The sequence below is a fragment of the Zonotrichia albicollis genome, chromosome 5 (assembly GCF_047830755.1).
Source record: "Zonotrichia albicollis isolate bZonAlb1 chromosome 5, bZonAlb1.hap1, whole genome shotgun sequence".
Lineage (NCBI taxonomy): Eukaryota > Metazoa > Chordata > Aves > Passeriformes > Passerellidae > Zonotrichia > Zonotrichia albicollis.
In genome coordinates, this window is record NC_133823.1 from 26,741,406 (window position 1) to 26,764,372 (window position 22,967).

A 22,967-nucleotide genomic window follows, 5' to 3' on the forward strand; every position below is an offset into this window, starting at 1 on the left:
TGGCACTGAGCAGTGTCACCCCATGGGGTGATGCCCTCAGAGCAGCCCCCAGCGCAGCGAGCCCCGGAGCGAGGGGCAGCGCCGCTCCCCACACGGCCTTGTTTGGGTCCCCCTTTGCTGCGAGCCCGGGCCAAACCTGGGGAGCAAAGCGGGCGATCAGAGGGGACAGAGCAGCCCCTCTGCTGTCCCTGCGCTGCAGGCACTGCCGCCAGGGCACACTGCCCCAACCCCGGGCTCCTTCTGCCCGCCAGAGGAGCCAGCTCCGTGCAGGAGATGCAGGGCAGGGCTGCCTCCTGGGGGTGGCAGTCACCGCAGCCTTTCGGGCCGGAGATGGATGCATCGAGGCAGAGCAAAGTGGGCGCCCTGAGCCGAGGTACGCCTGGGAGAGACCCCGGCAAACCAGAAATGCTCCTTTTCTGAGAGCTGGGCGAGATTCCAGGCACTGTCTGGAAAGCCGCTGCTTTGGTGCACAATTCACCTGTTTATAGTAGTTCACTGGACTTGTGAAATCCTGCTCAAAATGAGGCCAGAGAACTGATCCAGCACAAAACCAGACCTGGAGCAACCTCACTGGAAGGGAATGGGAGTCTCAGCAGACCATGCTGCTACTATTTTCTTGTCACTGATACTCACAGAAAGTACAACTTTAACCATTCCAAAAGCCAGAGCAGAGGGCAAGTGCTTGGGATGTACTACCACGTTGGTGCAGGATGTGTCCTTTGCTGTCCCCTCAAACCCCCTGCCAAGCCAGGTTTCCCACGACCCATTCCAGCCTTGTTTTAGCGCACATTTAGCGCACATTTAGAGCAAATTTGAGGAGCCCCTGCCCCCCTGTGGGTCAGCACGATGGTTCTAGGAGGAGCAGAGTGGGGCAAGAGAGAGTGCCTGGGGACAGGAGAGTAACTGTGCTACTCCCCAAGGTGTCACAACACCTTCTGGGCCTTCGTAGTCACGTCCTCTTTTGCACCTCCCTTGAGAACTAGACAAGCATTGCCCCAAAATGCAGATTTCTAAGGTTGTGCCTTAGACAAGTGCCTTGCTGATGTGATGTCTAGGAAAGAGAGAGAGGGAGAAAGAGGTGGCTGGTTTCTGCCTTCTCATTGCTATGAAGCTTTCATACTGAGGTTGTTTGAACATTAAGAGCATTAAATATAATAAACACTGTCTCCAGCTTTCTGGATACTCCCCAGCCATTATACACCTCTCTAATGAAATTGTCTGCTGCAAAAATAGATGAAAGTAATGCTTTACTTTATTAATATTTTCTAATCCTCTTGTTGGAAATACATGTCTCTTTTTAATCTTTTTCTTCCTTTTCCCTTAAATCCACTGAAAATTACTTTAGCAGGTCTACCAACTTGGAGACTCCCATTTGAGTGTTTTAACTGAAATAACCTGAGAAATGATTGATCATTTAAGATGGCAACAGTCACCCAAGGACAAATCCTGGAAGTAATTCACTACTTTCCCTGGAGTCAGAATTGATCTATTGATATAAACAATCTGAAATATCCCAACAAACATATAATTAAATATAATGCAGCTCTTTTTTTTTTTTTTTTGGCTGTCCTGAATATTAGAGATCTGGTAAGAGTAAGATATCTATGTACCATATACAGCTGTGCACATGTTCTCAGGCCTGAGTAGCATCAATAACAAGTAATTAGCATCCATATACTTGAGTGGATTAGCAGGACTCTGGAAAAAACAGAACCTGTATACACTCAAAACTTTATTAGAACAAGCTGTTTAAAATCTCAAACTCTTATATACAATTAAGCAATATTGTGTCTTTCAAATATTTACATTACAAAATAATTTGAAACAGCTATTTGATAAAACAGTTGAATATACAGCAATTTCACATCAGAAAGGTAACAAAAGTTCAATTTAGGGTCCCCCAATGAGTTTAGCATTACAAAAAAAATATTTTTTTAATCTCAGACCAAGGGTTATCTACGAAACTTATGATTATGTGGAAACCATAAAATTGTTCCTTTTTGCTGAGGTTAATATTAGGGCTGTGTGCTTTACAAGTGCAGGACTCTTATGGAATTAATTAGCTGCTGGTAATATCAGCAACCTTATGTTTGCAACTTTATGGAGGAGTTATTTCTATTTTGTGAAGATACTGATTTTTAGCATATCTAGGAGAGGTGCTGATTTTCAATTACCCTTGTTATTACCTATGTATTTCTCAGACAAAGCCTCCTTTGGATCTGTAGCTTTTCTGCAGGACAAAAAGGCCTCACTCTGTAAATGAGATGTCAAATTGCCTTGAAGTGCTGGATAACTGCTGAAATTATTGAAGAAAATGGAAGAAGAGGTATCAGTTCCTTTGGGATCATCACGTTTGTGAAACATTTTAGAACAGTACATGTTGGGAGACACTTCCTGTTTCCATGCTTTTTCTCATTTTCTGCTGAGGGATGATAACTTATCAGTTACAGGTGGATGTTGCAGGGTGATGGTGAGATGGGTTCAGATCAGGCTAACAATGAGGATATTACCACAGAGGCTTAATGCACAGTGATATCACTTAGTGCACAGTGATAAAATAATTTTGAGAGTTTGCTGCTATCTTATCTGCTGTCTGGTTGCTCTTCTTTTTATTTTGTGGGTTAGAGGACCTGACTGTGTGAATGATTTAGGAAAAATGAAGGTGCATCAACAGAAGGTATACAGTTAATACTCGTGAAAGGGAATATTATAAAGTTTTGGCTGTATTAATGTAGGTGTGAAATGGCCTAAATCCCATGTAATTCAATCCACCCACAAAATTAAAGTACTGAGGCAAAACTGTGCAAAAGGAAATGACCAGGAACTGATGAATAGTATGAAACAAGCAGGAGAGCAAGGGGCACACGGGCGAGCATTAGAGGGAAATACCAAATGGGGTGAGGGAGGAGAGGGGCCAAAGTCGTGCCCCTGGCACAGCTGCAGCCCTGAACTTCCTTCACAGAAAGGCTGGGCTTCAGTGAGAGGGCAGGAGCTGGGCAGTACCTGTGGCAATGCAGACCTCAGTGTGGAGGTGATGATCAGAGAGAGGGACCAGTGGGGTGGCAGGGTGCAGTGCAGATGGATGAGTGATCCCCTCCTTAGTTTAGGGCTAGAGGAAGAATAAAAGTTATGTATAAATGTTCAGGGAAAAGAGAAATACTAAAAATTGTATTTGTCTAGTGCTGAGGGAAATATCCATAACTATACTGAAATGCAAATCGCTTCACCCTTGGTCTGTTTCACACAAGGAGGACAGGATCTAAAGACAGGTCCTGTCTTTGTCCTGAGATTTGATGGAATGGCACATTTTTCAATAGTAATGCAGCTTATATTAAATTTGGACTTTTAAAAATCAGCAGATAGAGAAAATTTCTGTCAGAATTGGCCAAGGAAGTACCCAAAGCATTGTTTTGTACTTTTAAAGGCCAAGAAAAGTTCCTGAAGAGGCAAATAAATTTTCTAGCATGCCAGAATTTAGACAGGCTAAGTGACATGAATAATTGTAAACCTTGAACCTAGACATTACCTCTGGACAAAACAGATTTTAAAGCTTTACATAGAGATTGATCAGTGATGAGCACGGGAATAAGAACTGGTGCTTAATGGCACTAAGTTTACAGAAAATACATTCTCTCCAGGTAAACTTGAAAAATAAAACATATAAATGAAACTTAATCTCTGAGAAAGTTATTTGGAGCTGTACAGCCTCTTATCTGAGAGGAGGACCATCTAGAATTAACATTAACCCCAAACCATCAACATCTACAACACAGACTCCTTTCAAATGCCACAGCAAACTGAGTTGGGGCATTGCTCTGATATCAAACGGGTCATCGGTGTACCAGAACTGAGTTAGCCACACAATGATACAACACCACCTCTGGGAGTTGGTTCATTCTTTTAAACCAATATTCTACATGATGAGTTTACTGTCAGGAAATAGTGGAAATGTTTAAAAAAAAGTTGTGAAAGATGAACTTGAAACACTTCTTTCAAAGTTAAAAATCATCCACACAGGGAAAAAATTTTATTCTTTGAGGAAATTACTAATCAATTCAAATTCAATAATGAATGAATATGGTTAGCTCTAAACATTTTTTCCTTCTGTATTTTGACATGTCTTTAATTATTCACAAAGCTGAACCATCCTCTGTCAGCTGTTAGTGATACTTAGATGCCATCACAGAGGCTTGGGGCATTTGTTTTCTCTCTTTAATCAAGCTATGCATGGTAACTTATTAGTGAATTATTTGCAGGCAAAAAAAACCTGATCATATTAAACATGTATTGAGTGGGAAGGCATTATATATTTAAATAGAATATGAGGATAGGTAGGACATAAGATATGGTGAGATATGAAAACTGCTATCTTAAATAAGGCAAGAGAAACTTTGCCCAGACAAAGATTCATTTTTATGTGTGTTACATAATTAAGCTCTGATTCCTAAGAGACATGCTATCTAAAATCAGTGGACACAGTTACATCATTCATATTCCCACCTTGAGGTATGCCAGGAGTCTGATCTTTTTTGTTGTAACTAAAAGTGGCTGGGCACACTTAGAAGTCCTTGTCTTTCAGGTATTGCAGGCTCAGTATTTAAAAACAGAAGCAGCAGAAAACCTTCTGTATCTGAAAACCTTGACCAAGTAGTTATGCATAACACATGCTTATCTAAATCTGTATTTAATGTGAATTGTTCCATTTTTCAACCTCACTCATTAAAAAGAAAAAAAAAAAAAAAGAGAGAGAGAGATGTTTTTAAGTTGAATATTCCTGAAGTAGGTGGTTAGAGAATAGCCCTGGGCAGGGAGAAGAGTTACACAGGGAGAGCTAGCCTAGGGCACTCATCTGTGGAGAAAACAAACTGAAAGGCAGTCTCAAAATAATACTTGCCACTTCTACAGGGCCTTTAAGCACTCTGCAGAGTCTGTGCCCTGGCTGGGCTGCAGTCACTTCTGGCTATTGCTTTGAGAGGCTTTTCAGCTGCTGTCTGTGCTCAGAGCTGGTCTGGCAGTCCTAGCCTGGTACCCCCCAACAGCAGTCCTGTGCAAATCAGTGCACTGCTCAGAAAAAGCAAATTGAGAAATAAACATTGCATAGGCATGAGCTTCACATCCACCAAACCAGGGCAGTCAGAATTATGGACACTGAAAAAGCACCCACAAAACCAAACCAAACTGAAGAAACCAAACCTGGAACAGAATTGGTTTTAAGTGCTGCACAATACACAACTGTGGAACTAGACAGAAATATGGACTACTTTGAGAACGTTCAGCAGGGGTTTCTCTTGATTTGGGGTGAATCTCATTGCAAAAAGAATTTAAATGAGTCATTAATCTTGCTAGAGTGCTTTTCTTTATTTTCTTTTTTTTTTCCCTTCTTTTTATTTTCTTCTTTTCCCTTGGCGATGTTTCCTTTCTGAAGACCATATGAAGCAGAAGACAACAAAAGCATTTGCTTCTCTGGCCTTTTGAGATGACTTATATTTAAATCCAGTTCTTCCAATATCTGGAGGATGATGAGCTTATGTTCTGCATCCCTTTAGCCAGTTCTTTGCTGTCCTGAGGACTTCATGATTCACCATCACTGTGTACACATGGAAAAGAAAAAAACACCAGTGTCACGCTCTTGGGTTAGTTGTCTCAGCAGGAAATAACATGCAAGATTATCCCTAGAGTTCATGAGAAGGTGTTACCAGAAAATAAATCTGTCACTCATATAATGGATGAACTGATGCTGGCAGCAAGGGCTGCTCTGACTCCTGTCTGATGGTTCATGGGCACCCAGCACAGCCTTTCTCCTGCTCCTGGCTCTCTTTCCTCAGCTGAGGAAACTTTTTGGTTTACAGCTGACCTTGTAACATTTTCTCTTTGTCCCGCTGGTTTCTGCCCAAGTGGCTTGCTCCCTAGCACTCTCTTAATAATGTTTGGCTCATGCCAATGTTAAAAAATGTGACATCTTATGTTGTCTGATTTGAATTCAGTCAGCAGGGATAACAGCAGGGTTTTAACCACCTCCGAAGCTAAAAGGGCCTTCCATATTCTTAATATTTTACATGTTTTCTTAAGTCTCTTGCCAAATTGAGGCACATCCTGGGAATGCAGTACTTCTTTCTGTGCTGACCTACCATCCACCCAAAACATTTCTCCATAGGAAGGAGCCATCCTTTTTCAGACAGGAAGACAATAAGGGTGCCCAGCAGCCCCCAAGACAAACCAAACCTCTCAGGTGATAAAGCACAGGGGGATTGCTTGTTCTCCACCTCCTACAATGACCCATGCTGTGAAGGGGACAGGCTGCATTTATTTCTGGAACAGTAAAGTTCCCTGGAGCAGAGATTGGTCTCTACCCCTTTGTGCCCCACAGACCATCAGCCCTGGCCTGCTGCCCCTGCATGCACAGGATGGGAGCCCTGGCCCCAGGCAGCTGGAGCTGCAATTCTGCGCTCAGGCACAATCAGCATTCTAGCAGTAGCTTTCAAATGCAAGAAGATTTGATTCAAATATACGTATTTTGAAAAGCGTATATAAAATTTTGAAAATGTGTATATACATATGTTTGTAACTTAGCCTGCAAGGCCAGGGGAGGTGACCTCCACCTATCAGGGAGCCCAGGTTGTCATATCTTACCTCCTTTGCATAAATGTGCAGCCTTGATGCTCGTGAGCACAAATTTTGCCATAATTATATTGTTATTTCAATTAATTTCTTAGTCTTCCCCTTTCCCTGCTCAAAAGAGCTGCTGAAAACATCCATTTATCTGTATGTAATTCTCTTTCTGACATTTTTTATTCATCTAAGAATTTGATTGGGAGAAGCAGCAGATCTTCGACTGATAAGGTTTAATTGCAAATAAACAGGAAATTTTTGTTTGTTTCCCATAAACCCCTCCACTTCAAATATCTTTTCACATTGAAATGAAGCATATTTCAAAATTTCATATGAAATGAAATTTGAAGAAGTAGCCTTGCGGTAAGGGAAACATTCGACATAGAAATACCTTACTGCCACACAGTTCTGCTTGTCAAAAATTTAAAAAATTTTTATATTAAAATACACTTACTCTGAAGAGTAAGTTTTGAAACAACCTTCATTCTGAAAATGTCAAAGTGTCATTATTTAAATGTTTTGTCTCATATGTTTTCAAAATCATTCATAGTTCAAGACATTTGGGTCTTGATGAGCTCCCCCTCAGCATCTTTGTGAAGCAAGAAAACACCATCTCTGTTCAGTGTGGCCTGAGTTGTTTCCCATACTGAAATATCAATAATATATAAAAAATAAATTACCCTAATTTTAGAAGAATTTTGCCCAAGCAAATAGTCTTTCACAATCTTAAATTGAATCTAATATTCCTGCACTTTATATTCAGCTAATATCCCTTGTCTGAGCAGCTCTGAATGTTTTAGAGATAAATCTCCTATTTTTATTTGCATTTGCTTGCCTTTCTACCATTTAGGGACATAAATTTCTCTAATCTAGTCTGATTCTAAGATACCATTCACAAGAAAATTTGCTCAAATAATGAGTGTGCCTTTGCTCTGACTGGAGTATACTTATCTGAACAGGGTTCCTTTTTTGTATCAAGGCTTAAGCCTCACTGTATGTTCTAAAATAACTCTATTTTACAGGTGGGGAGCTTGAGGTAGGGTGTAGCTCAAAGATGCCTTTTGATGGCCAGGAGCAAAATCCCCTTCTTCTGCTGAGGTTAATGAAAATCCAGTACGAAATCACTCCTTTAGCAAGGATGGTAAAATGTCAGCTCAAGCTGGTAGACCCTGATGGGTTTTTTTCCCCCCTTAAAATGAATTGTTAAAGATTTGGAAAGTAAACTTGATGCTGAGGGCGGTGTTGTGCCTAAAAAGCCCTTTACAGTATGACTTCTGCCAGAGTTAGCCTGTGGCTGCAGCATCCTTTGTGCTGTACTCCCTGCTACAGTCAGTGGTACACTCAGCAAATCTGCTGGTAGAGAGCTGCTGTGCAGCTGCCTCCCCTCAACAATTTTCCCCCCTCTGAGTTGTCATTCAGCAGCAGGAAGGGAAGACCCAGATGGCTAACAAATCCAGGATCTTTTCCAGTTGCTAAGGGTAAAATTATTGTGCTTGCTTGCATCTGGAATCTAGGATCTAAGCCCTTTTTTTTCAAACAATCAGAACTAAAACAACAGCATTGATTTCACTTGCAATAGGTGCAAAAATAAACCTTTTATATACAAGTGGCTGTAGTGGACAAGCCCCATCCAAAGGTTCCTCTGAAACTGCAGCTTTGGAACAACTGAGCTGTAAACTCTGCAGCAGTGGTGATTTAACATCCCTATTTCACTCCTGAGAAAGGAAATTCAGAAAAGAGGATTGGAATATTATGACAGTCTACTGCAGGATGTGCAATTCTGCCAGAGGCATGGTCAGTGGAATTATCTGATGCCATGGGAAGCAGACCTAGGTCCTCTCCTAGCTCCTGGCCTTGCCTGATTGCATCACTGCTTCCACTGCACAGGGATTTCTTGGCACACAGGATGGCTTGGTTGTTATCATAACCTGGCACAGAGAAGCTGCTTTGCCCACTCCTCAAAATGCAGCTGCAACACAAGGGTGCAGGCAAGGGTAATGTACAGCCTCTTGCTTCCAGCTAGAAACAAGAACCTGAATTTTAAATTAGGGGAAATTGCAAGGGGTTTAGGAGTTCTGGCCAGACTCCTAAGGAAACCGACCAGAAAGATTTTAAGTTCACAAGCTGGTCAGGATTGTGGTTTTGCATCCCACTGGGATCTCTGCTTGGACTATCAACTAGTGCCAGCTCTGGGGGAGTGCTGCAAGGGGGCACTGGGAAGATCCTTCATGTTCCTCATTCTCATTTTTTCCTTGCAGTCAGACAAGTCCCTGTCTTTCAGGTCACAGCTCCAGCCAAAACATCTGGCAGTGATTCCCAAGAACCTGTAGGCACCAGGTGGCAGAGGGGAACGGGGTGCCTTTGCTGAAGGGGGCCAAGGAAGCTATGCTGGATGCTTGTATTAACACCTTGCGAAACTGTGATTAAAGTCTGATCAGTGAGTGAAACTCCATCTGTGCCATCTGGTTGTCTGTCTTGCACCACTTTACAACTGTAAGATTATTTAGCAGTGCAGTTTACAGGAAGAGCCTGTTTAGAAATGAGTGTCAAGCCTTTAGTTTAAGTTGAAATCAAAAGTTTCTATATATAAAAAATTTAAAACTTAAATGGACCAAAGAATAATTCTATAATTACATACAAAAAAAAATTAGAATGACACTGACCATATTTCTTCAAATAATAGAATTAATTAAGGTTGACACTGACCATATTTCTTCAAATAATAGAATGAATTAAGGTACCTTGGGTTAGCAATTGATTCTTTTTCTTCTTCTCTTACAGTAGGTAAACATTCACAATCACCTGGAAAAGGGTAAGAGACAAGACTACAGTTACTCTTGGCAGTTGTTCTACATTTATTTCAAAAATGCATGAACTTTTATCATGCAGTCACAGTAGAATACAGTTCTGCAGATTCACTTCTGCACCCTTTTATCTGCAGGGTCCCCATGAATCTTACACCTCCTTCCCTTTGATATAGGTGTTGCCACAATTTATTTATTTCATATGTTCCAGTTCTCTATGTACACCTTTACAAATGAGCATCTTTTGAGCCCTGTCTCCTACACACTGCCACAGGGAGAGTTGCTTGTTAATCTTCCACTGCTGACAGTGGTACCTATGCCTTATAGTCCAGCTGGGAATCTGGGGCTGGAGTTTAGGGAACACTAACACACACACACATGACAGTATGTAAAATACTTGCTTCCTTCTCTCCACAAAATTTTAAACTAAATTTTATACCACTTTTTTCCCATGTGGTACAGTTAATGTCCCTCTTTCACTACTGCCACTTAGCACATGTTTTCTATAAAAGCTTTCAGACTGAGAAGGTCAAAACCCCATCATGTGGAGTACTGTGCTAATGCAAAGAAATGCTCCAAAGAGCTTTATGTCCTGAAAAACAAAGCATGCCTAGTAGGTCAGGCAAATGAGCCATTTGGATAGAAGGCAAGGGACCAGGAATGAAAAAAATATCAGTTTCAGCATTTCCTAGCCAGTGAAAAGCTGTTCATGGTTTAAAATCAGGCCTTGGTTAACTCATGGCTTACTGAAGACCTGCATTTTTTGAGGAGACCCTGGAGGGACAATGCAGACCCCTTAGAGATTTTGACTGGGGAATTCACCTGGGAGAAAAATGGGGGGAAAAATGCAAGGTACTCTTAAATAACTGAGAAGGCAGCTGAAGATGTTGCTGCTGGTAGTTACTATATGTTCTAATTGCTCCATGTGCTGATAGCCTTGAAGGGAGGGGAAGGGTGTATTCATAGGCTCCTGGCAGCAATTTTAAATAAATGGTGGTCTGAACTATGAGCAAATGCATATTTCTTCTACAATACCTCAGTGTGGAGCACAAAAGTGTAGAAATTCTGGAGACTGAAAGGATTAGATGCTTCAGCGAAGCTAGTATTTAGCATTAAAATGTGTATTTAAAAATATAAATAACATTCACAGCTATAAGTGTGTTTAATAGAAATGTCTACTGGAAACTGAAAACACTTATGAGATTCTATCACATTTTAAAAATAAACTCCCACACAAACTAAAATACTCCTCTGAAAAAATCTACCCCTGACATTTGTTCAGTTATTTTAGTAGGAGGGAGTCAAGAGCACAAGTAAAAATGTTGTAGGGAAAGCAGTGACACGCATGCAAAACACCTTCCATTGATTTCCTCTGCATGGGCTCTATGTCAGCCGGCAAGAGAGGGAGGATGGAGTAGAGGGGTTACCGTGTACCATTTTTGTTCATGCTGTTCATCCATTTATCAAGCTCTTCCATTTCTATCTCCATAACAGAGGGTGTGTCTTCTTCAAAAATAGGACTTGAGAGAAGAGAGGGGGGAAAAAAGTATTACACAAAGTGCTTAATTCAAACAGCTTGCAATGCAGTGATTTTGCACGACTGTCTCTAATTCCAGACCCGTGTATTAACTCTGGAAAGCCATCCCAGCCCAGTAATCTGAGGAGATGTCAGCCCAGTGGGTGTGAACCAAGGGGTCATGAACAGATGCAAGGGAGTGGCACTGAGATGCCAGCCCTGGGCAGAGGTGGGGCCAGCTGAGACACAGCACAGAGGGACTCGGTGCAGCCAGAGACATGCCAGGGCACAGGATCATTGCAGCTTCTTGAAAACTGTCCCTGCTGTAAATAGAAAACTAAAAAAAAAAAAAGATAGTTTGTCCCTACCCCTTCTGGAGCACATGACAGAAGTGCCATTTCTCCAGTGCTAAAAGCTGAAGGCCTAAAGTTTCATCATGTCTGTGACTGACATTTGCAGTGACTTCAAAAGGAAAGGTCATGAGAGTTGTGTTTATTTAAATGCCTCTGCTTAGCTTCCTTTTGCTTATCATTCCTGCAGTCATATGATAGAAAATACGTTTTCAGAAAAAAAACCCTTCTTTTTTCTCATAGAGCCAATTCAAGAACTTTCAGCATTAATTATCAAGATGGAGATCAATAAAAGGCAACAATAAAAATTATGACTCTGGGAAGAGCCACACAGCTTCTGTCTTGTTTTCCAAGCATCTAAGGCATTGCTCCAGTGGCAGCCAGGCCAGCCTTTCTGCCTCAGCTCTGAGAAAGAAGATAAACTTGAAAAACAGGGGAGCAAGACACAGAGCTTATTCTGAATAGCAAAAGCCTGTGATGAGCCTGGGAACAGATCCCCTTTGCTCATGGGGCACCTTGTACCACTTGTGGTGCTTAAGAGCAGCCTCAGTGAGGTCTGTGGGCTGTGGGTGTCCGTGGAGCAGCCCTTGCCTCAGCCACCACTTACTCTTGATCTCCTGCTCTAGCCTTACACTTCAGCCACATACTGAAGTCACACTTTATCCACCTGTTGAGATTGCTGGTGTAATTGATGGCAAAATGTAATGGTCTTTAATGTACAGCTAAATTAAAAGAGGCAGTGAAGGAGACAGAGGTTAGAGTAAAAGAAATTTTTTAAAAATAATGATATTCATAAAATTTACCTTTTTACATTTTCACTTCCCAGCTCATCTGGAAAAGAAGAAAGTTGGTGTTCATAGTTCTGCGTGATATTTACCCATTGTATTTACAGGGTCCGGACTGTGTGCAAGCCTTGAATAGGGTCAAGTAAAACAGGTTGCATTTTCAAAAGGCATAAAAACTAAATTTCAGATGAAACAAAACATCTTATCCTGTTTTCCATTTTCAGAGGAACCCACTCTTTTGAATCTAAAAGCCTCTCATTATTAGCCCAGCCCTGCTGGGAGGAAGCCCAGTGTTGGTGTTGCAGTGGGCAGGCCAGGGCAGATGCACACTTCCTTCAGCAGGACAGATGTGCTGAGGGAAATGGTATCCTGAAAGGGAACCACTTCTGCAAAAAAAAATTGTTTACTAGAAGCATTGGGACATTTTGCTAGAGATTACACTTGGGCAATTCAGCTCTATCTGGAGACTCTGGGAGCTGCTCATGGGGAGAATGGAGTTGGACTGCATGGCAGATTAGATCTCAGTTAGGCAAATGAAGCTGAACTAGCCAGATGTCAAAAGGGATCCAATCTACTTATGACTCCAAGACAAAGTAAAAATGGAGGGGGGAAATGGTGTCACAGACATAATTCTGATAAATATCTTCACCTCCAGGAATCAAGTGACTGAAAAACCTGTCTTAAATCACCTTATTTTTAATTCATTGTTGCCAGCGGGTGATAACTCCCAGTTGTTCCAGCACATTCCCAGACTGCAGAGCCACCCCAGAATCACAGAGCCATCTGCCCCATCCTTAAGGATGCTCAAAATCCCAGGCAGGCACAGGGCATGAGATCCTAAGATTGTGTTCCTGCAATGTACCACATTTCCTAACTCTCTGAAGAGTGTACCTGCATTTCAATTACCCAGAAACAGGCAGGCAAGTGGGTGCCTGGTTGCAAATTCATAGTTTGTTAGAGGGAAACCCAGTGACTGGGCAAATACAACCTAAAAATGTGCTGAAAACTTGACTTTAAATCTGTGTTGAATGTGTTACACTGTGTGCAGGCTGATGAGCTGACAGCTGCACTCTGACCATGCAGATACACTGATACGACCATCTCAGCATTTCACTTATCAACCATGTGGTTTTATTATGACACCTCAGTTTACTCTCCTGTGGTTTGACACTCCAAGTTACCAATTCCTCTGTTAACAGATCACAGCACCTTCCTGAAGCATTGCTCACCCTACTGCAGCACCCAGGCAGTCTGACCTAGCTCATTTGCTGTGATGTCTTCACAGCAGCCTCCACCCTATGCAATCAGGATTCCTTAAAATTGTTCCTTATAATGATTTTTCTTGATCTTATTTCATTGAAGCTCCAAGCAGCTTTACCTTGTGGGCACTAAGAGCAACAGAAGCATTAATTTCACCTTGCCTAAAGTTGTTGAGCATAAAGACAGAACAAGCATTTGCAGCCACAGTTATATCTCTGAGCATTCTCAGCATTTCCAGGAGCCAGAGATTGGTGCCAGGGCTCCCATGGGTGTGGCAGCATGAGCAGGAGGTGCCAAGAGGCAGAAGAAGTAGCTCCTGCCCAAGGAGAGGTGTGTGACCAGGTACTGCTGGCTGGGGAGGATCCCTCTCTTACTTGTCAAACATGCAACTAGAGTCAGAGAAGGACATCCCAAATGTGGCACCCCATCCCTTAATGATCTGTTAATGTTGAACACATCCTAGAAACAGCCTTTTGATGCACAAGAGGACAAATTTACCTTGCTTGGACTTTTTCCTTTTATGATGCATTACAAAAAATGTGATCAATAAAATCAGCAGGACCAGCAGCGCCACAGGGACAACATATATCAAGATAGACTGTTCTGTTGCTTCGAGGCTCTCCTCATCATTCACAGCATTCAGTTCAGTACTTGGAGAGCTCTGTGCATCAAAGCTGCTTTCAGTAGTGCCTGCAGTTACAAGTACTGGCCCATGGTCATCCACAGTCGAAGGGCTCGCAGCAGGAAGATGTGTCGCTGTGAAAGTGGGTGATATCATTGATCCATCTCCTGATCCATCAGTCCCAGCATCTGTCAAATATATGAGGACAGCTTTACATTTTAAGAGTTTCATCAGTGAGCCACAGTGTACAACTTTAGTATTTACTTCCCATTTGATGTATTAAAAAAACCCAACAGATGCCTCATACACACAGATTGGAAGCCTTGGGCATTGGATGTAAAATCAGATCTCAACTTTATCACAGAATCTTACCAGTCATGACCACGTTCCTCAGCTGACTTTTCCTAGGACACGTCAGCATGTGTCATCTGTCTGCACACAGCTGCCTTGCACAACAGATTTCTTTTGCTGCACGTTGGCATCCGGTCTTGCTCACATGAGAAATCATTCTGCTTCTCAGTAAACCACACCAGCCTGTTTTCGTCTCAGTCCTGGCAATATGTTCCTCCCCTTACCCAAGGAGTTAGGTACTGCCTTCAGGGAGACCATTATCCCTGGTTCACCACTTCCTTTGGTTCACTCATCTCCCTGCTTCTGTACCTTTCTCAAATTTGTTAAATTTGTCTCACTGTGAAAAACAGAGTTGGTGAAAGGAAGTCTGAAGGATGCAAGAGCTGCTGACTTCCCCATCTTCGTGGACTAGAAGAGGTGTTAGTGACACGGGGACCTCACTGCATACAGGTCCAATGAACTGTTCCTCTGACTGATTCTACAGGCTGGCTGAAGGAGCATGTGGCAAAGCATCAGTGCTGGATATTCCCCATGAGTGCTAAGACTGGGGGTTTTGAACTTTGATCTCAGTTCTGGTTTCAATTATCACTCATTTTGCAAGAAAAGTGGCTAAAATTGACTGTGTCGGTAATAGTGAAACAAGTGCTTTTTGTGTGTTTACATAAGAGTCTATTGACTGTCACAGAGTTTAAAAGCTTTAAAGAAGTACAGCAAATTCTGGGCTGATGCTGTATTCTGTATGGATGCCAAAATCCTGTTGTAGCCAAAGGTGCAAGAATCAGCCTTTATCTAAATTACAGCAGAAAAGCCTCCAAGAATTTTCTTGGCATGAAATGAAATGATGGGTTTTTTGTGTTATCTGCCCTTTCAGATACAATGACAGCATGGTGCAGGTCTCATTTTGTACTATAAAGCAGGATGGAATTTTTTGACTTTTGCAATTACATGTTTCTCCTCATTCTTGTAAAGTGCTGGGCAGCCAGAGTTTCCACAAGAGTTAGCAAGAGCTTAAGGTTTTCAGCACCTCAGTGCTGGCATTTCCAATCTCACAGGACTGGAACCAAAAGTACTTAGCATTTTAAATGCTTTTGTAAACACATTAATCTTCATAATGGCCCTGAGAGATGAGCAGTTATCATCTCCATTTTACAAATGAGGAATCAGAAGGACAGGGATGCTGTCCTTCCCAGGGATGCCAAGTGAGAGAGAAAAACCTGGGATTAGAGCGCTATCTCTTGCTTAATCCACTCTGCAGCATCTCCCACCAGATTTGTCTCAAAGATGAGTATTTCATGAGACTGTATTCAAGGAAACCCAATTTCAGATGAATAAAATTATTTGAGTGTGACAGCAGTGTTTTATCTAGATTTTTATGCTGCACATATCACACAGGCATCTGATTGTTTCATCCTTTCCTAAAAACTAGGAAAGAATTTGAATACTTAATGTAATACTGTGAAGGTCACCAGACTCCTGCAGCACAATAGGACAATGAGAATGATAGCTCTTCTGTGGCAAAGCACTTTGTATCAGTAGTCTCTGTCTCTTCTGTATTTAGTATTTCAGTCAAGAGCAAAACCCTATCTCTGCCTCCCTTGCAGGTAACGACCCCGTTAGGTGTGCGCTGCTCCCCCCCTGCCCGTGATCTGCTGCCTGTCCTTGATCTTATGGCAGAAGGCAGGAGGGAAAGCTCCTGTCCCTTATTCGTTTGGCCATTCGCTTTTCTTTCCCAAGGCAGTTTGTATCTCCCAGTGCCTGCAGCCATTGCAATTGCTGCTGTGCAGAGCGGCGAGGCAGCGCGGGAGATGTGTGTGCTGCAGGCTGTGACATGATGGACTGAGCCCCGGGCAGAGCTGATGGCCCGCCACAGCCTCACTGAACCTCCTCCGTGACCTTACTTCCTTTTCCTCCTCCAGCCACTGCCCTTGAAACCCACTGCCTGCCACATTTGATATATTGAGAGGGACAAGCCTGTTGCTTAAAAAGGGTGTGGAGAAAATACCCTGCTTTTCATTAATTCGTAGAGCTAAAATGGATTTTTCAAATGTCTAACGCATGGTGTGGCTTTAAAGCAAACAGTCACACCTCATTAACTGCAGTGATAAACTTTCAGCTGCAGAGTATGCTGTGCTTGATTTCTGAGAGAGATTTTTCCAGTATCTCTGCCACTTTGCCTGGTTTTTAACTATGAAATAGACTTCAAATCATTTGTCTCTGAGTGAAATAGAATTACCTTTTCTAGTCTCTAGGCAAAGAAAATGGCAAATCACAGGGAGTGACCTTGCTGCCATGTATTTTTTTCACTTTGCATAAATCCAGGGACAAAACAGCATCTCTCTGGGAACACCATTTCCTCTTACAGAGATCTTTTCTCTGAGCAAATTAAATACATCTTTCAGCAGAAGGGCAGCCAATTGCACAATGTTCTTGCAAGGACATTGCTCTTATTTCCTGCATTTTACCTGCTGCCCCAACACATCCCGCTCGCCCGTCACCTCTGAGGAGCAGAGCTCAGCCTCAAGGGACGCCTCAGCTGTCACCCAGCAGTTGCTCTCGCTCTCAGGCCACCCACAATCACCCTTTTACACAGTGGGAAAGCACAGCCTGCACCTGGGCTGGCCCCGAGGCTGGCACAGGAAGGATCTGTGCCTCCAGCCCGCTGGGACAGTCGGGCTCAGCTCCCGGCGCAGCTGTGGTGCCTGCCACAGCCACCCAGTGAGACACAGGTGGGTGACCTCAACACCCCAAGTTGCTATTTGTCATAGTGTTTCCATTTAAAGTGCTCGAAACTGCAAGTGGGCTGTGCTGCAGCTGGCCTGGGTGGCTGTTTGGTGGGGTGAGTTACAAGGTTTGGGCATTACAAGGTTTGGAGCAGGGCAGAAGAACATCTGAAAGTTGGAGATTTTGGGAGGTGCTGTTCAAACATTTTCTCCATGCCAGATTTACAGTGATAATTCATACCATGAACTGTCTTGCCAGCTGTGGTTTCATCTTGCAGACATCTACTAGCTCCCTGCAAACGGGAATCTTACAACAATACAGCATGACATTCAGGGTGGAAAAGCAAAGCCAGTGAGGTGTAACAAAGAGCAAGTCACACGTGGCCACATAGATATCTCCTTGACTTTGCAAAGCCTGTGCCCTTTCTCTTACTGAGCTCAGCCTCATGCTGTTGGCTACATTCCAACATCCACATACTCATCCCTCTGCACATCTTGTCCAAGGAGCAAATGCTCATACAACAACCACATGGGCTTCACCTTTGTCTGGACCACCTCGGGCATGAATGCTGGTGACTTCTTCCTGTGTAAAGGGAAGTGGATGGGAACACAACAGAGCTTCAGCCCAGCCCGTATTGCCACTTCCCATGCTTTCAAGAGAAGAAGAGAGAGGGGCTGGCATGCAGCAATTCACCCTGAGGGGAAGGTGGGCACAGCTGGAACTGGAAGCTAAGAAGCTGGAGCTGGAAGTCAGTTTCCATCTTGTATAAATGAGCTTAAACAGTAGTTTAAGGGTTCCCCAGTTGAGGTATTAGAGAATCTATAACTCAAGAGACCAAAATACTTGAGCAAGCACTAGCAGCCTCTCATAAAAGGTTCAATTAACAGTTCTTACAAACTATGAAAAAGCTATGTCCCTGTACGCAGATACTATGGTATAAAGTATTACTCAAGATTTTTTACTTTAAAAATATGCTTGGGTCACTAATAGGCTTTGCTTGAGTTTTGGAGGTGCTCCCAAATATGCTTTTCATGGGGGAGAGAGGTAATTGAATATACCAAGTGGTTTTACAGACTGGAGTCCAAAAAATTATGTCTCAATCAAACAAACAGCATTTCTGTTGTTGCAGCATTTCTACCTCTGTGCTGCAGCACTCAGAGGTGGTGATATGGGCTTCTTGATGAAGTAAGCAGGCAAACAGGTTTCTGAATTCGCTTGGATGTGAGGCAAAGGAAAACAGCAAAGGAAAACGGCTGGCAGTCAGCACATTCAGTTTTGTTGTAGACCCATCAGTCTCTCTGCTGCCTTGCCGTCAGACTCAAGGACTGGGTTCTCTCAAGGGGATTTTTCAAATTACACCAGAGTGCCTACTGACAGAAGAAAAAGCAATGAGCTAGAGAAAAAGCAAGAGCTATGTCAGTGGCATAGCTAGGCTTATTAGTCTGAAAGGAAAATTTTTATATCTCCAAACTTTCCCATAAGCTATAAAAATGCAGTGAAAGGAAGGCTCACGAGAAGGTGACAGAACAAGAAAAGGCTGTAAAGCTGGAGTAAAGTTACTATATCCTATCTCATTCTGCCCCATGCACACATTCTGTTGGTGGTGTAGTCATACCACTCCTCACAGTCTGTGTGATCCTCCGGTGTATTGCTTGGCTCATCCCTGCACTCCACATTTCAGGCTGATGTCAGAAGGCTGTTCCTTGCCGTGGCCAGGGCTTGCCCAGCTGCCTGTTGTGGCAGGTCTTGCCTGTCAGTCTGGCTAGAAGAGGAATCCTTAAAAGCCTGCAGGCTAGCTGCTGGGAGCACACACTCTTCTGATGAGGGAGCACAAGCATTTCAGGGTGGCTAATCTGTAGACAAGATCCTATTAAAATGAGGTGCTTAGAAAGAGTTATCTAGGTATAACCTGAAAGAGGAAACAACTGTTTAAGCTCATTTATACAAGATGGAAACTGCTTTTCCTCACTGTATTTCTATCCAGCTGAAGTGCTGCATTAAGAGGCAGCATTGCAAATTCAGTCACACATGTTGGAGTCAAACTGTGAACCTGTAGTCTCATTGCTCACCCCGAGTACTACAGGCTTTGCAGACCAATTTATGCATTTAGTTTCTCCTGCTTCATCCGATGGCCTTCTAGCTCTGCATCTGTGATACTCCCGCGACCTCGCTGTGATGCAAATCTCTCAGTGCTTCTTGCTCTCAGGGGGACCCTGAAATTAAAGATTCAAAAGCTCCGGAGGCTTTCCAGCTATCGCAAAATCTCTTGAGGGAAAAGAGACTGGTGTCACTGACTAAAAATTACAATTACAATCTTGCTGATGTAAATGAGAGATTTTCTGAAATGCCCCTGAAGCAGTTGAATAAAACAGTGAATGTTTGCATGTGTGGCTAAAATGGAGGAATGGTGGTAAATACATAGGAGGAGTTGATGTGTTCAGTAGAAAGGATTTTTCATCTGCATTTTAAGGCACTGCACTTTCGAAAGAGAAAATGTAGCAAATCCTCATTTCTTACATTGTTGTTTTGCTTTGCTAGAAAATTTTAACAGGTGATTGTAACAGGTTCAAAGCCATTCTCAGTTCATTACTCGAGGGGGGAACAGGTCAAAATTATTACTCCATTAGAGCCCTGGCTTTGCAGGGGAGGCAGGCTAAAAGACATTTCTCTGCCAGGAGAGAGTCACTGCCTGTGCTCATGGTACAAGCTGCTGAGTATCTGGATCTTTGATAGCACTCTTTCTTTGAATGACAATTCAAAACAATAGCACAGAGACACAGACAAAATAGAGCACAACCTGCGAACCCCAGCTCTTCCCCTTGGTGCTATTACATGTTTTACTGCTCCTCTCCCTCACACATTTTCTTGCTCCCCATGTCAGGCCACTTACGCTGCAATTACCCACCTGTTCCACTGAACACAGTGGGAGATGGGGAATGCCTGGGAAATGACTCAAGGATCAGAGCATGTTCCTATAAGCTGTAGTAAGAGTCTTAATGCTTGTTACTAGGGTCAGCACACACACCTAGGCAGGTCTTCAGGGCTGCTGCAAGGCTGAGCAGTGAGCATCATCCCCTACAGTAGAGATGATGCCCTGCACTGTTACCTGTAGGGCTTCCTGACTGCACTACAGCAAGGGGAAGGGAACCGGTGCAAACCCCCATGTCCTCTCAGCATGGAGCTGGGAGAAGGCCAGCACCCAGGGCTGAGATCTCAGGAATGCTGTTAGAGCTACTGGATTAGAGTGATTGAAGCATCACAGGGAGAAAACCATCCATAAATCATAAGCCAAATGGCAAGACTAGGCTTTTACGAGGTTCTGGCATGGTATGGGAACAGGACTTATAAAGACTTTAATCTGTCTGTGCTGCAAGATTTAATCATACTCTGTTTGCCTCTTTTCTGAATGGTCTCTAGACAGTACACTGCTTAAAAGGTGAAGACTGTGTCTGGCCAAAGGTGAAAAAGCTCCCTTAAAGGTCCTGCCCTGTTGATCTGTGAGCAAGGAAGGGTGAGAGCAAAGGATCTCCCTGAGAGGCCACCCTCAGCAGAGGGTTTCCTGACCCACCAGTGCCTGTGGGGTACATAAGCACTACATAAACCTTCCCCCACCAGTTTCATTTCCCCCCAAGGCTCAGGTTTACAACTTCCCCGTCCCACCCACAGTCAGAGTAAGCGTCCAGGTACATTTGGAGCTGGTTGAATAAGCAAAAACCGCCTTTGTATAGGGGGCAAAGGTGGGTGCTCTCCTCCCCTGCCCCTAGGACCATGGATTGGCTCTGTGGAGTCAGAACTGACGAGGCTTGGGGAGGGCTCTGGCAGGACTGACTCACTGCCAAAGAGGAACTGTTCCAAAATCAGCCAGAATTTAAAGGTGGACCTACTGGTGGGAAGTGGGGAGTGCGGGGAGTGTCACACACCTGGGGTGTGACATCTGTCTTCCCCTAATTGCAGAGAAGGCCAGAGTGCACCCAGTCATGAGCTGAGGGACCCCGGGCTAAGATATCCCCCCCACCATGGGGAAGTGGTGATGAAATCATGGCTCTCAGTACCCTGCATATGAGCTAGAGAAGCTTAAGACGTAAGTTCCTGAAACCATTAGATCTATAGCTACCCTGGTGCCCGTCACCTCTGCATTGCTTTCATGCCTTCATTTTACTCCTCCATTTCTCTGGGACCTCTGTTTAGCTGTGCCCGTGGCAGGAATTTTGTTCCTCCGACTGCTTTGATTCTGAGCTGCACTCAGTGTTTGCAGCATATTTTGCTAATGTGTCTGCACTGCAGCAGGGCTGTAGTAACACAGCCAAACCCAAACCATTTCATACCTCACTTAGCTCGCTCGTACAGCTAAGCAAGTCTTTTAAGTGCAAGCAGCTCAGCAGCAGCCTGAAGCCCAGCTCTAACCCTGCTTAGAGTACAGCTCTTCAGGGAAAAAGCACTCACACCAAAACACCGATTCCAGCAGTGCATTTTAGGACATTAAGTGAAGTCCAGTGATATTTGAGAGTGACCATTCTTTCCCTGCTTTCTGTAGAGCTCTTGCTCACTACAGCAACACAGAGGCAGCAAACACTTCTAGTCTATACCAAGGCATTTTGGCAAGGATTTGTTTGACCCCAGCAGGCTTACAAGCACTACCTCAGCAAGGTTTCCCTACAAGAGCTGCCTGTCATGTTCAGCTGCTGGCTGCCAAAACGCCAGTGGAACCAATAACCCCTACAAACAGGGGAGAGTCTCTGCAATGACACCCCAGTGCCTCAGCATTTTGTCACAAGCTGCTTTTCCACTCATGGTTCTTCTCTTCAGAGGGTCAGAACCTAAGTCCATGGTGCTGGCCACTTTGTTCTGCAGCTGAGAATTCAAAATATTTGTCTCCGGAACCGGCTGTTCCTTTGTTAAACCAGTTTCAGTGCATCGGAGCTGCGGAAATCGGCAGTCCCCTTTTGAATGAAAGCAGAGCTTTGCCTTTAACTTTCCTATTAAACACTGATAGTATGGGTGTGGGGTTTAAAAAAGTTTAAAAAAATAACTAAAATTAGGAGCAAAATGCCTGGTGGCTCAACATGGAAACTCCCGTTCTCTACACACCTGCAATTTAGGAAAAGTTTGCAATTGTAGGAACTGTTTGCTGCTGTTCGGGGACAGGTCTAAGGAAAAAAATGTCAAAGCTTTGAAAAAACGAGGCAACTGGAAACAGAGAGGGTAAACACAGCAAAAAGCAGCAGAGAGCAAGTCCCCACAGATCTCCTCCCTGTGCTCGCTTCGGAGGGTGTTGCCCTCCAGCTTGGTCCCGTTGCTGCAGGCGAGACACGCGGTGCCACCTCGGCAGGGAACGGCGCTTTCCTACTCACCGGAGGCGGCGGGTCCCGCAGCCAGCGCCAGGGCCGAGAGCAGGGCGAGGATCGCGGGGCCCCGCATGCTGCCCCGGCCGCGCTCCCACCTGAGGGGCGCTCCGCAGCCGCCCTGCTGCGCCCGGGCATCTACATTTCCTGCTTCCTGCCGGGGAGCATCTGAGCTGCATTTCTGCAGGAGATGGACTCTCTTTGATGGGTTTTAGGAAGTGATGTAATTCCGTCTGGGCCTGTCAAGCGAGCAATGATTGCAAAAGAAAGAAGAAAAAAAAAACCAGAAGTTGCTCTTCAGGCACACACTTGACTGAGGCACCTTTATGCTGTAGGTGAGAGAGCTCCCGCTCTCTTTCTCTCCTTTCACTCCTAACTTTACCGCCTTCCATCTTCAGCTACACACATATCATACAGATATAGATCAGACACAAAACTTCATATATGTATGTTAGCAGGAAGGTTTTATGTCACTTCTCAGGGTAGTTAAGGAAGAAAATTTCAATAGTGCCTCCCCTCCTGCCTTGGTTTTCAAGCTGTAATCCTCCTCACATAGGGCTGGGAGACGGCATGCACTTACAGTCCCAAAAGGCAGCCCCCAGGTGGG

At 43.8% G+C, this 22,967-nt stretch overlaps 1 protein-coding gene across 2 annotated transcripts; it reads right to left on the reverse strand.

Moving 5' to 3' along the window:
- Positions 1-1,729: 1,729 nt before the first annotated feature.
- Positions 1,730-22,578, reverse strand: TMEM154 (transmembrane protein 154). Of its 2 annotated transcripts, none has more exons than XR_012580418.1 (6): positions 22,370-22,578; positions 13,823-14,134; positions 12,083-12,110; positions 10,841-10,933; positions 9,351-9,411; positions 1,730-5,587 (listed from the first exon to the last, which is right to left on the reverse strand). XR_012580418.1 is itself a non-coding variant. In XM_026792976.2 (6 exons), the coding sequence occupies exons 1-6, from the start codon at positions 22,434-22,436 to the stop codon at positions 5,572-5,574; spliced, it is 570 nt and encodes a 189-aa protein (XP_026648777.1). In that variant the 5' UTR covers positions 22,437-22,577; the 3' UTR covers positions 1,730-5,571. The 2 variants fall into 2 exon arrangements, 1 of the variants encoding a protein (XP_026648777.1); XM_026792976.2 differs by having other exon boundaries at positions 10,848-10,933; positions 22,370-22,577.
- Between the last annotated feature and the right edge of the window lie 389 nt (positions 22,579-22,967).

Coding starts and splice junctions, on each gene's coding strand:
- TMEM154 (XM_026792976.2), bottom strand. CDS start 22,436: ATGCGGGGCCCCGCGATCCTCGCCCTGCTCTCGGCCCTGGCGCTGGCT. Junction 14,135..22,369: donor TGCGGGACCCGCCGCCTCCG/GTGAGTAGGAAA, acceptor TATATTTGACAG/ATGCTGGGACTGATGGATCA. Junction 12,111..13,822: donor AAGGAAAAAGTCCAAGCAAG/GTAAATTTGTCC, acceptor CTTCTTTTCCAG/ATGAGCTGGGAAGTGAAAAT.